The sequence below is a fragment of the Rhopalosiphum maidis genome, chromosome 3, assembly GCF_003676215.2.
Source record: "Rhopalosiphum maidis isolate BTI-1 chromosome 3, ASM367621v3, whole genome shotgun sequence".
NCBI lineage: Eukaryota > Metazoa > Arthropoda > Insecta > Hemiptera > Aphididae > Rhopalosiphum > Rhopalosiphum maidis.
This window is the reverse complement of record NC_040879.1, coordinates 65,544,559-65,563,022: the sequence shown is the minus strand read 5'-3', so window position 1 is coordinate 65,563,022 and position 18,464 is coordinate 65,544,559. Positions and strand designations below refer to the sequence as shown.

The following is an 18,464-nucleotide window of genomic DNA, read 5'->3' as shown; positions in this document are numbered from 1 at the left end:
AATATAACAACAGTCGTCATATGACCGTATAGGTAAATAGGTACATAATATATGCATACGGTAGGGCAACGGAGGATTAATGAATATGGTTAATTTACAGAATAAGTCGTATAAAATCACTAAATATATGTCCGCGAGTTATATATATATATATATATAAGCGCGATTCAAACTGCAGTGAGCTTATAGCGCACTCGGATTTGAAATTAGCACTCCAATAATAATTCAAGTCCTCGGCGGTTTGATCAACCGGATGAGAACTCCAGAAAATATGTTATATTGTAAATCCGCGCGCGTATACGTGCAAATTCGTCGTTAAATATTTGATTATTAAAATAACGGAGAGGTGTCTGTGGGGGGGGGGGGTGAAATTGGCCACCGAGCAATACGTCTGATGATCACTGCGAGACAGCGACCGAAAGAACGGGGGCATTCGAAACCCACAACCCCCCCCCCCACCAACAAAAACAAAAAAAAGTTTTTCCGTTAACATTTCTCCCCCCGAATAGGTACACACCCGTTAAACATTAATACCTAACCAAATAACATTTATACGGCGTAAAACCGTGGCAAGTCCGTCGCCGCCGCGAATCTCGTCGCGTCACGACGACGGCGGACGGCGGTGGACGGCAGCGCGCGCGTTCCGCGTCCGCGTGGCGCGGCAGCGTCGGCCGGTGTGCGAGTACCGACACGCCGCCGGTGGACGACGGCCAGCGGCGTCGGCGGTCGGCGATTGGCCGGCGGGCGGAGTCGCCGACACCCGGGCACTGCCGGCCGGTGGGCGTGGCCACGGCCGCATGGACGTGGCCAAACGCTCACGCACACACGCGCGGCCGCCAACGCACACACCGGCGCCGGACACGGCCGGACGGCGGTGGTGCACGGCTGGCCGCGTGGGGCGGGCACGGGCGCGCCTGCGCTCCCGCGTACGCGCACGCACGCGACAACGGCCACACTGTCCGCGGCGACGTTTCGGCGGCGGTGCGTTTAGAGTATCGCGCGCACTCCCACCGGGACGACCATAGTCGCTGTGTGCACACGGGCCGAGAGAATATATTTTTATTGTATCTCCTCAACGTTTCTTCGCAAGACGTACGGTACGCGTCGCACGACTGTGCATTATTATGCCACGGTACACGCGCGCCCGATCGCCGCTGCACCGCCGGGAATAACACTTTTGCAGTTATTAAAAAATTATTAATTCGTATAATCGTCCTACGATTTTTTTTTTTTTTTCAATTTTCTGTTTCTGCCGCCGCGAGACGTCGGTCTTCCGGCACGTTTCGTACGCACCGCAATATTTTCCAATCGACACCTGTGCAAAGTCGTCGACCGGTCACTGCAGACCGACAAAAAAATAATTCCGCCATAACATTCTCACGTCAAACGCGCGCCCGCGGTACGCACACACATCACCCGATCGTACACATCGCGCACGCACGTTGACGGACACGTATAGGACGGCGGTGGGCCCGGAAGGCATCACGGTGGTGTCGACGGAAGAAGACGGACGGACGGTGGCCGGCGCCGGCTACTGGACGGGCGGCGCGACCGGCGGCGACGCAGACGCCGCGGTCGCGGCACCGTGGCAGTCAACGTTGGGCACGCTGGGCGGCGGTGGTGGCGGCGGCGGCGGCGTCGTTGTCGGCAATGTCGGTAACGGCGGCGGTGGCGTCGTCGGCGGTAACGGCGTGGTGGGTGGCGGCGGTGGCGGCGAACTGGATCCCGTGGCCGCGTGGGGACGCAAACTGTACGCCACGCCGGGCAACCACCACCGGAACGCCACCGCGGCCGGCCTCATGTTCGGCCTGCACCACCACCATCACCAGGACACCGGAACGCCCGGTGGTATATCCGGACTGCACCATCATCACCACCATCACCACCATCACCAGCTCCGGGGCCCAGTTACCGGGCTCAAAGAAGAGCCTTTGGCCAACTCGCAGCTGTCCGTTCCCCGTTCGTGGATGCAACCTTCCATCATCGATCAGAGCAGGTATGAAGGACATTCTTTTACCGTTTTCAGTTTTTACGTGGTCCACTGCCGTCGCAGTCCTGTAATATATTTGAACAATACGATAAAATTTTAGGTATCGGTTCAGGTGACGATGGAACTTTGACAAATCATAATATGTTTTGAGAAAAGAACATCTTTAAGTTCAATAGAATATTTACAGTAATTAAATATTATAAATATTATAATTCGATGTACGTTGAAAAATTGGATTAATTTCATTATCAAAGTTCTATATCACATTAAAATTGGGTGGCATAATTTTGGAATTTTTTTTTTTCCTCGGCACAATACATGTAAGACTTCTTAGTATACGGTTATTAATTTGGCCACGACTCGATTGTTTTGATCTTTGCGGTACTTACCCGACCTGAATAATATTCACGATCAACTGTTGGACAGTGTCGGTATTGGTCCGACATGTAGTATATTACAACAGGTACCTTTTTTTTTTTACATATTACATCAATAACAACGACATTTTAATAATACACTCAAGTAAATTATTATAATTTAACCTAACCTTAGCTAGGAATGTTTACACCTAATAATTATACACACACCAAATTACCGTAGAGTTTACCGAGTAAACAGATTATATATATGGTTTATACTAAATTATAAATGTGTACACATTAATATACGCGTCATGTTGATTGTAGTTAATTATTGGTATTGGAATACACAGTTATAATATATATATATATATATATACACACATATATTGCATGATGGTGCATAATTCGAAGCAATTGATTTTTCGTAAAAGTTTATTAAAATTACAATTTTTTATAACATTAAAATAATTTATATACCTAATACGTCGATATTTTTTCTATTTTACGAGTGAATATAAAAATTACTATTATGAAGGTCGCGTGGGTACCTTCACCTAAAACTATAACATTGTTTTTTACGAGTTACGTGAAAATGATTCGAGTAGGTACCTAATATATATATATATATTATATTAATATTAAAAATATTGTTTTAATATTTAAAAAAAATCATAATTTTTTTTTTTACATTTGTTGAAAATATACACCCATTTTATAGAGTACGATAAATAAAAGTACGCTATCTAATAAATTATTCAATTATTAAACCTATAATTAACGATGATAATTTTTATTGAAACTATTAACATTTTGTTATTTTTAGTAAAATATTCTTTTATATAATAATAATTATTAGGTCGTTGCTATTCAAAGTGTATAATTAAGTGTAGGCAATTACATTTTAACATTTAAAAATTAGGTTGCAGGGTACGATGATGTTTGTAATAATTCAAAAATATAATCTCTGAAACATTTACGAATTCTTTATTAGATTGTTGAGTATAATTCGTATTTAAAAGTAAAGGATATAATAAAAAAAAATATACGTGGGTATAAATGATGGTTAAAAAAACAGAACGAAAAAATGTATTTATATAACTATATATTTACTGACTTATCAAATCGTATAATTTTAGAATTGGATTATGAATTTATATGGACATAGCTAAGCATAACTGGTTGAAATAGTGTCGCCAGACGCCTCCCACCTTTACAACATCCAATTTTTATTCATTGAAATCAGAAAATTTACTTAATATTTTAAATTGTACAGATTGTAAATTGTATATTTATTTATTTTTAATCAGCAAAAAAGGTATATAAAGGCTGCTGTGAGGGGGGAGGGGGTTAAAAGGACTGAAAACAAAGAAATATTAAAATAAAAAAATAAAGTAACTTTATGAAAAAGAGATGGAAAAAAGTGACTCAAATCTGTCATAACGAGCAAAAAGACCACCTATAGGTACAATATTGATTATGTAAACAAGACAGCATATCTCATAGGGTTTTGAATATATTCTCCTGAGGCTTTTCATATATAAGTATATAAAGGTAGCTGGGGAGTGCATATATATATATATTTATTTTATTTTACTTTTGCTTTTATAAATATATAATATTACAAACACGACCGCACAATGTTACAACTAGATGAGTTTATATGTTTCATGTTCTGTCTCATTGTTCGACTCTTATCGCCGTGATTTTGATCGCAACAGCATTTATTGGACGAAAAAAAAAATATTAGAAAAAATAGTCGTTTATTCGTAGCCACTCGAATGTCGCTTAGTGAATTATATAGATATAGGATAAATGGTATTTATGTTTGAACCTTGCCACGGCGTTTAGAGTATGCAATAATATAGCACTCCAACTCCCATTAATTTAATTTTTTTTCATTCTTATATTATTATAGTCTCATTTTGTATATACGAGTGCATTTTACAGCATACTTTTATATCCTTTATTTTTTTCCGACGTCTCTATTAAATATTTAAATACAAAATATGTGCTTAAAAAGCGAAACGTTTACGTGGTATCGCTGATATAGATACTACTGTAAAATACGCTGCGTATACACATATTAATACATAAAATATAATATATGCACCGATTACAGTAAATTAGTATATTAGTATATTCATATTTTAAAAACAGACTGTACGTATTGAGCAGTGTGTACTTAAAAATAACCAAAAAAAGAAACAGTACATTAACAAATTTAAGAGTTAAATTCATTTGAAAATTCAATATTATTTCATAAGCAATTCCTACGAAACATTTACATTTTCAAATATATATTATTCATATAGATGCACATAATATTATACTAACGCAACTTAAACAATTCCGGTTGCTGCAGCAGCGGTAGGTAATAAACGACGCGCCTATACTTAGTATACTTACACACGATATAATATAAGTACCTGCTACCAACATATTATGCGAATGAAATAAATAAATAAATCATAAGAGTAGTAACAATAATTATTAAAACATATGTTTCTGTTAATTATTTGAACGCATTGCATATTGGTAATATCTAAAATTAAACTAATCCATTTTATTTCCTATTTCCCTGAATTCTATTAATCAATTGTTTTGTTCCGAATGAGGTGAATGTATGAAAACATATGTATATAATAAATTGTATTCGCGCATTAAACTTGTTGGTAACGATACAATTCAAATTTAAAATTTATCAATAAATAAAAATTTAATTATCACACATTATATTGTGTCAATTGTATGTTATAAATTTATAACAATTACATTAAACACAACAATTATACTTTTACGAATTTTAAATCAGGTCTACGTGTATAAAAATAATGTAACGTACAAATATTTAAAACTATTATTTTATAATGCATTTCTATTCATCGGATGTAAAATACGAGTGTGCGACCAAATCGACAATAATACACAAATAAATAATAAATTTGATTAACATATTCCAAATGGTATGTACGGACAATTTTTGTTTAGATACATTTAAATTGTCATGTATATCAAAAATTGCGATAATAATATTCTCGTTACTTTTACTAGCACTTAGCACTTATACTTAGTATCAACAGTTTACATTTATAAAAATATATATTCTCAAACTGCTTTCGGATGATAAACAAATGAAACGCCAAATATGTACCCATATCTTTACACAGGTAAATATAGAACATTGATTGGTAATTTGCGTTTGAATCGATATTAATCACACAATGCAATACAAGTATGAATACCGTATTATTAATTTCAATTTAACTTAGAGAATTATTGAGAATATATAACTATAGGTAGGTAAATTTTAATATACTTAATCGTATGAAAATTGTTATTTTTTTATTTGCTTATTATTGTTGTTGGTATAGGTACGTTATGATGTAACGTTTTATTATGTTTAATAAAAAATGAATAAAAACTTAGCTTCGACATCGCTAACGATAAAATTTAATACTTACATTATAAAATACAATATAAATACCATCATACAAATATACAATTGATAAAAAGCATTCAGATGATATTTTGATTTATATAAATAACCCGTTTATATATATTATATACTTACATGCGGTATTCCGGTTCAAGTATGCAGTGGATTATATCCCACTTACAGAAGATGCGTGAAAAAGTAAATGCAAATGCGATGTTACAACAAAAAATTATTATTTAAACACTGGAAAGTTAGTTGATTTTTAATATTTATAGTTATGCATACAGTTCACGGTAATGAAAAAAAAAAAAATGTTTACAGTTCCGTATGATGTATACGAGTATATACTGCACCACACACATCTCAGAAACACGTACGTATAGTAAAATATAGGTACATATAGTTTCCGGTTAATGAAAAGTTCACAGAGCCTTTTTTTTTTGAAAAGAAAGTGCCAACGACTCGTTACTTAGTTTTCATACAATTTAATATAAAATCCGTAAATACGCGTGAACATAAAAGTAAAATATTATGTAGGCGGTATCCACGCGAGCGACAAAGCTCAAAACGCTTAGAAAACTTTTCTCTAATATAAAATAATGTATACATTGTTGTTCATAAAAATTATTAACTTTTAAGTAACACAACCTATATTTAATACTCATTTTATTTTTTTTTTTACTTATATTTATTATATCAGTTAGTATAAGTCGATTCAGTTGTTCCATTTTTTAAAATTCCAAAAAATCAGCAAGCGCAAATTTAAATGTATGTAAATATGTTTTCCGAATAAAAAAAAATCTATAATTATTATACAATTCGTACATAGTCATCAAAGTGCAAATGAAACATAGTAAATTCAAGGTTTTTATGATTTAAAATATATTATGTATTATTTTTTATTTATAATAATGAATAACATTCATCGGTAAATAAACCAATCCATTTGAAAATCAGAAACACTTTTTTCAGTAGTGAAGGTGGATTTTGAGCGACCCCAAAGATCCATCTATATATAATTATTTAAATTTTGAATTTGAAATTCTTAACCGTTTCTCTAAACATTTGACCACTATAGGTTATTATAATATTATAACCAACCATGTTAGGACAGAAATCCCACGTGTACAGTTTCCCGTACATATCTGTGCAAGCATCTAGATGATTCTTATAAAGGTATTTACACTGATTTTCTTAAAAAGTATTAACATATCCATAAGTATTTTTTTACAGTTTAAAAACATGACAAAATATTGTTGAAAAAAAATAATTTTTAAACTTTTATTATTTTAATAAGTTCTTTACTTTTAAATAATATAATTTATTTAATTCATATTCCAAATCATAATATTTTTTTAAGAATTTTTATATTAAATTTCGATATAATAACTCAACATAGTAAGAGTTCAGAAATTTGTTTTTTTTTTTAATTTTTAATATTTCAATAATAAATAACTATTTTGAATTTTTTAACATTTTTTTTTTTTTTATGCAATTATTGACGATTGGGAAAAAAAAATATGAATTTCTTTTAATTTATAATTAACAATGTTGACTTTTCCAATTAAAATAAACTTTAATAATTTTAATTTAATAGAATTTTTTTTACTTTTTAAGCATAACAATATATTTAACTTTTACGTAAAATAGAATTATACTATTAACTTTGTCGTATTTTATCATTTTATGTAAACATTTGATTAATAAAATTAATTTGATTATAATAAATTAGAAATAGTGGGTAATTTAAACATATTTATGTCAAATTTGTTTTTTTTTTTTAGGTAGATATTAGGATTAAAGATTTTATAATTTAAAGTTGTTTAGACCATCAATTTTTAAGTCTTAGTTTTAATAATTTAATGTTTAAATAAGTGCATTCAGTAGATTTAAGTAAAACGGTTTCTCACGAATACAATGTGAAGAGAATAGTATTGTGCTAATAGTTTACAATTCCATCGAAATAAATTGTTTCCCAACATATATCCAGAGAAAGAAAGCAACATTATTTCCACGGGTAATTGTTAATTGAGTATAGGATGGTACCTAATAATAAAAATATTATACACGGTGATTCATCAAGCATGCTCATCCCCTTTTTCATTTAATTATGCATTTAAATTCAAATTTACGACTTTTTTAGCACGTTTAAGTACCTATAGTACGTATACCTATACTAAGGTTTATAATATAATTTAAGGAGTGTCCTGTGGCAATAAAAACACAATTTTTACAGGCAATTGTTAATCAAATTATATTTTTAAATTTAAATAAAAATCCAAAAGATAAGTTTAAACAAGAGTTATTTTCAAACCATTTGTGATAACGACAATAGGTAAAAAAAATATGATGAATTTCAAAATTCTATATCAGTTAATAGTTAATATGAATCTATTCATATTTTACACTTTTGAAAAATTGTCTGAATATCCATACTAATTAGGCGCTAGATTAAATATTACAATATTACATCTATTAAATAATGTATTTAAAACAATCATTAAATATGTAAGTACCTATAAGTTCAATAACTCAGAAACTATTCGTTTTAAATAACTTTTTTGATGAATTGTGCGATTTGTAGTAAAAAAAACAGCGGATACTCATCCTTAAAACTTAAATTTTATCAAAGTTCTATAATTATTTAAAAATGTAATATTGCGTACAGGTCGAATCAATTCATATAATAACGTAATCACGCTCGTTAAAGTAATTCATTAATTACGACACACCGATGAAGTCTTATCACAGTATATAATATTATAACGGATGGGCATCCATCACGGCAGCCCTGCAGTAATTAAAAGTTAACACTGCGTTGCTAAATTAAAACTCCTTTTACCTGTGCCATAACAATATGTGCGCTCAAGTGAAAATGGGAAATATTTAAAAGAAACTCGCATGTCTTAGGGTCTTAATAACATATAATATCAAATTCGGTTAATGCGTACGATTAACTCTTTGTTGGGTTTTATTAAAATAAATTTATGGCCAATCTAAAATAATATAATACAATGTTGCACACGCATTTCTGTACGATATTTAGTTAAATATTCGTACGTATTTGTTCTATTTTAATGTGTGATGCGTGTATTCGTACGTTGTCGGTAGATGTGTATAATATTTTGTTTGTGACGGCAGCGTACTATTATTATTGGCGCAGTCCTATATCGGTTTAAAACGGTGCGCTATTCGTTATAAGTTATAACATAATATACATATATAGATAACGAAAACACGAAAAAAAAGTCAATAAATTAATTACCGCGAGTGAGTCGGCCGCTCGAAACAACAACAATAACAATAATAATAATAATAATAATAATAATAAAGAATAAATTAATAATCGGTGAAATAGCCGAAACACTGTGGTCGTTCGTTCGGGGTGGGCGGCAGTGGTGTATACCGTGTACATCGCGGTTTACGCCACCGACCGAATAAACACACGTTCATATTCATTAAACGAATAACAACAGCCGCGCAAACGGTAGCGAAAATAAAATACAAATAATATTATTTGTTATAACGCGTAGAGATATTTACACTCGTGTCAGAATTAAAAATACAAATCGCTATTAATTCGCATGTTTGGCGCGATTCTCTCTACACATCACTTCGTCATCGACGGTGACGATAATATTGATAATGATGACGATAGTTATAAAGATGATAATAATATGAGCATAATACACTTAATATATCAATATTATTTTTAACTATTTACTTACCTATAGTGTCATCCGATCAATAATTGGAATTTGATAAGTGAAAAACGACAAGATGTTGCCTACCCATCTGTTTGTATCGCTCGATCCTTCTCCCGAACAATATCATGTTGTATAAACGAATAACAGCGGTCGCGAAATTCAATTTTGATTTTTGATTACATATAATAGTATTATTGGATCCGGCACTCACTCTCCTAGTCTCCTCCAATTAATCTATTCGTCAAATCCTATCGCTGCTTATTCGTTATATTTATATGTTACCATCTCCAATACTCTGTAATCCGTTTAATGATATTATACAGGACGTATGTTATAGGTAAACGAATTTCGACCAAGAGAACTCTTTTCTCAAAAATGTTCGGACATACAAACACCAATATAACTATAGTAAATAGTCGAACTGAATTTACTAGTCTACATAGATAAGTTAAACCAAGTGGTTACTATTAACTACATAGTGTAGTCAAATCAACACTCCTTAAGCCTTAAGTGAAATTTAACGCTCGAATGTTCATGAAATCGACTTATTCGGTGGTTAAAACAACTCTACAGTTGTATGTTATATAGGATAATACTGCACAATAAGAATATAATGGTTAATAACTGTACAATGCGAAAGACTTATTTTAATAATAAATACTATAATAATTTAAATATCGTAGTTATAATGTATTCAAAACTCATGGTTTAATATTATCTACAGACACAGACTATAGTAAATAAATCAAACGTATACTATTTAATATATTTATTACTTTTAACGAAATCAAAATAATATCATTATTCATTAAACCATCAATATTTTTATCATAAGACTGATATAACTATTATCCACTCAAATTCATACTTCGAGCCTCCACACTATTTGAGCCATTAAACTATATATTGCTATAGTTGTCTTATATATAAAATTGTTAGCCATCCTTGTGGGAATTAGAACATGTTTTATGTATTATTTGGTCGTCCAAGCTCGTCCAAGCCATTACCCTTTAAATCACCGTCCAAATGCGATTACCTGAAATGGTATATATATATATTTTTTTTTATACATAATATTATAGAGTTGTTTACCACAATCGATTTGATTTTCTTGAAACGGTAATTATGAACTTCAGATGTAACGAATTAGTTAAACCAGCAAATGAATATATTATATAGATTTAAATGTAAATTACAAACAGACTTTACCTATACATTAATACATTAACGAGACTGATTAAGTCCTATATCGATGTGTGTGATTATAACTTTAATATTAATATCGTATACATATATTTGTTATCAAATTTGACAATTTTTTTAAAAAAAATATCGTCTATACTTTCAGACATTTTTTACCGATATCATTTTTTATAAAAACAATAACAATTACAATTTTACGAAATACATGTCTGCTTAATTTTTTCATTGAGGTGGACTTATTTGAATATCTATGGTAATATAATATGTCTGTTGTTATAATATTGTATCGTGATTCGATTTGATATGCATGCACGCAAACTCACACTCAAACACATATTACATTATGCGAACGTGTGTATTATTATATATGCGAATATTGTACCCCGCGGCACATAACGCGAAATAACTTAAAGCTAGACTTGCTGGTTCTCCATTGATTTATCTGCATACATAAATACGTTGGACAAACTATGCATGTATATATATATATATAGGTTTATATTATAATAATGTATATGTATATACGTATAGTTTTCTGGTTATTTACCTACCACTGGCGCGATATACTTATTATAAGTATGTATATATATATATATATATATATTATAATTCCGTCGTAAATATTCACAGTGTATATGATATCCATAAGTATATTTTGTTTTATTTCTGTATAGTATCGGCGTGGGAAGAGCACATTTTGAGAAGCAACCTCCCAGCAATCTGAGAAAATCCAATTTCTTTCATTTCGTGATCGCGCTGTACGACAGGTCTCAGCAGCCAATCGAAATCGAACGGACCGCGTTCATAGGATTCATCGAAAAGGATCAGGTAAGCTTTATCATTTACATATATAAACATTGTTTAGAAGTTACCACTGTTTGTGTTTCCTTTACGAGACTTATCTAAATATAACGTTTTATCTAATCGTGCGTACAGTGTATATAGTACAATGTGTGTATACAGACGGCGTGTATTTTACAGTAGGTATATAATATATAGTTATATCATCTATGATAATATGTTATATCTATACTTGTATAGTACAACATTAAAACAACAAAACAGGAATACACGACGTTTGGCCCTGTTTTTTTTTTATATTTCGTTTAAATAATAATGATTTAATAATATAACATTATGATGCGTGTGTGTTTATTTATGTATTTTTTTTTTTTTTTTTTTTTTATTATTAAACTTAAATTTTCGTTTTGTTTCGTCGTCAATCGTCATCCCCGAAATCGTTGCAGCGTGTGTTTACTCAAAACCGATTTGGTGCGAACCCGTTTGTCACACGCAACGAGCTGAGAGATGATGATTATAATATAATACGCAAAAGCCGCGACGGGTTAATCAGGACTTAAGTTTATTCAGAAGTAGGTGACGACGACAATATGAATAACACGATATAATAAATACAATAATGATATGAACGCAACGAATAACGGTACAACGATTTAACACACACAAATATTCACTCCGCGCTTACCAGTCGAACAGACCGAAGCCCTTTAATATGTCGTATACTCACTTTAACGGTTATGGTATTGTGTCAAATTTGACGCTGAATGCCGAGCCTACATTATTCATATAATACTCGTAATAATATTGTACTCTGCGTTCAGAAATTCATAATTCATAATGTTCATAACACGTCATTTGGACGCGATCAATTAATTTTCCGCTCGAAATGCATTTGCATTTGCTACTTTAATAATATATTGAGTACGACAATACACTATCTCGGAGAACTGTATCGCACGACACAAAGTACTTGTTAGGGAAATCATCCATATTACATCGATATAATGATATTGTATTGTACTCGAAGTACGTGCGTGTACATCACAATGCCATTTCCGTTTTGATAATAATACAACGTCATTACTATAGTTTAGTTTAAAGACAGCAGCGGCCTTTCCGACAAACATTATTTCTCACACATGTTTTTATTTTTATGATACGTTAAAAACATAAATCTCCAAAATCACCATCATCGTTTTGTCAGATAAATATAATGTGTTAATTTTATATGATTAATGTACAAAGTCGATTAAGTAGTTATTCACTGATTTTTATTTAATTTATGTTTAAAATGTTATTTTAGCCATCTGACAATCGGAATTTCGTGTTCACAATTACCAGGCTTCAGATTGATACTGCCGTAAACCACGATTAATGCGTTAGCATTTATTTCTTAACGTCTGGCAGTATAATATTATAATGCCCAACAAACATGTGCAATGTCGTCAAAACATGTTATTATTAATAATGTTATATCATTATGTTTTGAATTTTCGACGATGCTTTTGGGATAGCAATACGACGTTTTATACATAAATACGATTTATTATACGAAAACTGCAAATCTATAAAATATCATACCAACTTATAATACTTGACAACCAACATCCACCAGTAATCGGTAGTTTTTTATGTTATTTCGTGCGTACCCGAAATAAAATGAACCTAATCGATTTCGATCTTATGACGATCAGCAAATATTTGTGTGTTGTGGTTATATCCACGTGAACGCGGCGCGTGTAATGTGTACACGCCTACATAATGTAGGTACCTACCGTACGTGTAAAACACTCGTCATCCACGTCGTACGCGTCTTACTTTTATATTTATATTATGCCGTGGCTATTTGCGTAGTGATCGCACAGACGACGGTGCGCTCGTGGTCTGTTATAGACTTTCGGATGAGACATATAATATATTTGACGATAAAGTGCATGTTCCGATAAGACAAAGTCTGTTTGTTTTGATGATTCCGCGCTCGCACTGCAAAATCTCCTGTAATACATAATCAAACATGAATCTTGTATGTACGTTTCAGGAATCCGAGTCACAGAAGACCAACAACGGTATTCAGTATAGACTTCAGCTGTTGTATGCTAACGGTAATGAACGTGCGCTGTTGCTCAAAAGCGGTCTGTAACTAAGCTAATATCGATACTGTTTTATTGATTTAGGTGTGCGACAAGAACAAGACATATATGTGAGGCTCATCGATACCGTTACCAAACAGGTGAGTGATTTTATTTTTTTTAACGAAGTAAAGATTAATAATAATAGGTATATGCGGTCAATATAAATTAGTTATAAAATTATAATTATTTGGCAATCGGGGAAGTTAAATATTATTATATATAATGTGCGATATCACTGCATACGAAGTAATATGCATTCGGATTAAAGAAAAAAAAATCGATAAATTGTTTTTTTTTCTCGCGTTTCTACGACATTTAACGTGCGATATTTAATTGGGATTGTTTTGCATTTGAAAGCGATTGATTTACGTGTGTGAAGTTGGCATTCCAATCACATTATTATGACTTTAGATTTAATTGTTATTTATAAAATTAATTTCAAATCACTATTTAGAACACAAGTTCACGATGCCTTATTGACTGACAATAACAATTTTAACATTGAAGCGTTTCTCGCACGTGTCTGTCCTAAACTCAAAACGCAACACGAGCAACACGAGCCTTGTGCGGATATTTGTATTTATTCTATTATAATATACATATATATTATGTTTCGATAAAATCACAAAAAATACTGAATAAGTTATCGCCGCTGCAAAAGAACAAATTGCTTCAAGTTTAACTACAACAGTTTTATAATTGATATTGTTGTGTTATTTACCTACCGTTAATCGAATAGCGTACGATTCCGACCATTTTAAATGTCCGGTAGATACAATAATGCGATTGCAAAACATGCAATAATTCGTCTACATCAAATTATATTCATACGTTTTCGTAGCTAAAAATACAATCGAAATTCGGAAACCAACACAAAACGATACCGCTCTATATTGCGTAATTATTATTTACGTTACTGTTTAGGCACGCACGCGAGTTTGATGAACGTTTTTATTATAATACATATATAGAGCAGGTACTACATACGTATTATACGTATCGTGTATGTGTGTTCTGTGTTCAAAGAAACGATGAGATTTGGAGCAAACAACGGGTGATTTTTTTCCATTCGTTTCGTGAATAAAAAAAAAGGTTTTATTTGCGTTTAATTTCCGATTTTTTCGTTGTCGGAAAGAGATGTTGTCGACGAAAAGGGGTCGACGAATAAATTCGTAGAGGACCGACGTCGAGAGTAATTTACAGTTGTATTCTGTATGTATAGTACTGACTGTACAGAGTATATTACATTATTATATTATATTGTTTATAGATGCCGGCGAATCCAATTTACGCGCTTCACTAATCTGTATAGGCACACGAGAAAATCGATCGATACATAAAACATCATATACGTATTATATGCACGATATTTGCACGATATTAACGCAGCGCAACTAATTGTACTGCGGCTGAATCCATCATAATTGCTCATCTTCGTCTCGTTCGAATAGTCTGAAAACATAATAATATTATTACGATGTTCATCACGGATCATTGTCAATTGTCGAATTTATTCTCCCTTACAATACATTTTATAGATACCATTATTATTAGATTTATATTTTAATACAAAATATATGATGAAAACTTGAATTTTGATTATTATATAATATATATTATATCCTATGTATCATATATATAACTGTTTGTATATAATATAACTACAAAGTATACAATAATAATGTGATTCTTTTATTGACTTCCTAGAAAATTGTTTTTTAACATATTATTAATTGATCAAATATTAAATAATTCCGATAAAAAAAATTCTACTTCTGAATAATATGAAAAATATCATTCAAAAAACTCAAAAAATCTCGATAACGATAGAAAAATAATAAAGATTAAACATTTTTTAAAAAAGTTTATTATAATGAAAAAAAATATTTCCAACGTTAATACTTCGAGAAAATGAGTGTTTACCTATAAAGAACCACCCTGCAGGTAATTCCGTGCATCGTCGTTTCTATCAGTTTTAACTTGTTTCTGCTGCAGAAGTATTTCGTTTTCCAATAATCGTATACACACACACACACACACACACACGATATTATACGACTTTTTATCTCGGTTAGATCGGGTACGATCGTTATATCCGGTTCGGATATGATGGTCAACGGTGGCAACGCCTCGTTATACATATTACACATTATATACAGTTTCCTCGCAAATTTCGCAGACGCATCGGACCGGCGGGTAGTGTTTGTCGCCACGTCCTTAGACTCGCGTGATCGCATACAATTTTAATCATAATAATATTATGTACAATACAAAATTATAAAAAATATTATATTACTCGAACGTCACGTGCGCTGCGCGACCAAGGGAGTATAAACGCGTGCAGTGGCGGCGGCACGTGCCACGCCCCCCCCCACATTCCCACCGACGCCGCAGACGCCGCCGCCGCCACAATCTGATCCTCTCAGTGACGCGCGTCGCTTGCTGCCGCCGCTACTGTCCATCCGGCGTACGCCCACTAAACGGCTTTATCAACACGCATATTATACATGATGTTTTATTTATACGTATGTACATATATATATATAGGTATATGCACACGACCGTCGCCGTCGTCGTGTTTGTGACGATTATTATTACGATTACGTTGGTTAAAATCGATGCTCGTGGTCCGTCCACCGCACCCCTTTTCGAACATCCCTTGTTTTTTTCTTCTCGATTTTACCGCCCTCGTACGATGTATAGACTCGTCAATATATATATACATATATGTACCTTCGTTTCATAAGTACATTAATACATATTATTATAGGTAGGTATAGACTTTAATATAATATACCCGTACTACTGTCGTGTGACATTCAACTGGGCGACGGGGAAAAGGAGCTGTGTGTGTACGTAATATAATATCAAATAGGTATACGTGATTGTTAATATTATTTATCAAATTTTCATGATCTGTTCGCCTAACAGCATGTTACAGCATTAATAACATTAGATAAATAATAAATGAATACTGTACTCGTGAAAACTAAAATAAAATGTAACATTCCAGTTTCCACGCCAAATATCTTTTACTATCAAAACTCTCGCCCCGATTCAAACAAACGTATATCAATTGCATTATAATCTCAAAACTCTTAGACAAATTATTATGACATACATTTACTAATATGTTCGGCATCCTAAAATATTAACATCTATATATCTATTTTTTAACTATTAAGTTAATTATATTTTATATAAACACTAAAATGTTTTAAGTCTCTATGCTTATGATACCGAGAAATACAAATAAATAATAATAATAATAATAATAAAAATATGAGTTTTAATATATTTATGTGTGTGTATATGTTTTATATTTTGTAAACCTCGTTCAGTATGGTCCACTAATCACTATTGGTGATTCAAAATGAGATACGTAAATTATAATATTATGAATTTCATTATTATAAATTTCACCCTAAAGGGGACACTTAGGTAAATGACATCTAAATAAATCTTCCATTTATACCTAAAAAAACCTCCGTCGATCAAACATTTTATTCTATTTTTTTGTGATAAACTATATTATACTTCATAAAACAAAACTCACACTGCATGGCAGTGCATACTTTAACACGATATTGGCTTTGTAACGACTAAAAAACCGCATAATTCTATTAGGTCTTTAAATATCATATCTATACGTAAAATTTATAGGAACGTGATCAGAGGATAAAACAATATAATATTATATTATATTTAATGTTTAAATATTCGAGTAATATAAGTATATTATATAGATATATATTCTCTATGTATATATAGACATGTAAGAGTTATGCCGCAAAAGCGTGCAAAATAAAAGTTTTAATCGAATTTCTCAGTTTGCAGACATTCAATATATACTTTATACGCGCTGTCGGTTATATATTTTATCTTTATAAATTTATAATGTTATATGAATCGTATTTTGGTTGGGCGCGCGCGCGCGCACGTGAAATGCGACTATATTACGAAACTTGTTGCTTGACAATTCGCTCGAATATACGTGATATTTATATTTATGTATTCACACAATACACATATTATGTTACCTACCACAATTAATTTCAACAAAAATTTTACATTACATCCTGTATGTGTTATGTGAATAATCCGAAGATATAACATACATACTATTATAGGTTCCTACCTACTTAAACTTGATCATTTTGATTCCATGAATGTTACATAATATAGATTTCATATTATAATAGTAATATAATATAGTGATTCATAAAGCATGCTCTTTTCCATTTTTTTTTTCTTTTAGTAGGTAATGAATTTATTCAAATTCCAGATTTTTCGAGTTCATTTAAGGATTATATTTTAAAATAATAAAATTTTTATAACATTTAAAGAATGTAAAGGTAAAGGTAAAGGTATCATAACTTTTTTTAATGAAAATCCTCCTTTTTCAATAAATTGTTAAATGTATGACTTTTTTAAACATTTTTATGCATCTAATTGAATTTTAGCTGACTGGTATACTATATATATATGCATATATAAACATTTTTTTTAAATCATCCATGATATATCTATACGCCCTAGGGCGTCACCTTTAAAAGTTTTTTTTTTATATTTTAATTTTAAAACAAATAAAGAGCATTTTTAAATTATAAATTTATAGGAATAGAGGATTCATATAATTTTCTGTTGTGTATGTATAATGTATTTATTTTTACTATGTATATACCTAATTACATTATGCTATATAGCTAGTATAATATCGTGTGGTCTTACAATCCGAAGAATATATATATGTACCAAATAGATTGTTATTTATATATTTTATCCTATAAGGCTTAATATAAAAGATTTACTTTTTCTTCAAAAATTTAATTA

At 31.9% G+C, this 18,464-nt stretch overlaps 1 protein-coding gene across 1 annotated transcript in view; it reads left to right on the top strand.

The window, feature by feature from the left end:
• Positions 1–1,699: 1,699 nt before the first annotated feature.
• Positions 1,700–18,464, top strand: part of LOC113556486 (transcription factor collier-like) — an 81,397-nt gene continuing 64,632 nt past the window's right edge. Inside the window, exons 1-4 of the mRNA XM_026961451.2 lie at positions 1,700–1,996; positions 11,373–11,526; positions 13,538–13,601; positions 13,674–13,729. Coding sequence (XP_026817252.1) covers positions 1,800–1,996; positions 11,373–11,526; positions 13,538–13,601; positions 13,674–13,729 — 471 coding nt within the window. The 5' untranslated portion in view covers positions 1,700–1,799. The remainder of the gene's footprint in view (positions 1,997–11,372; positions 11,527–13,537; positions 13,602–13,673; positions 13,730–18,464) is intronic.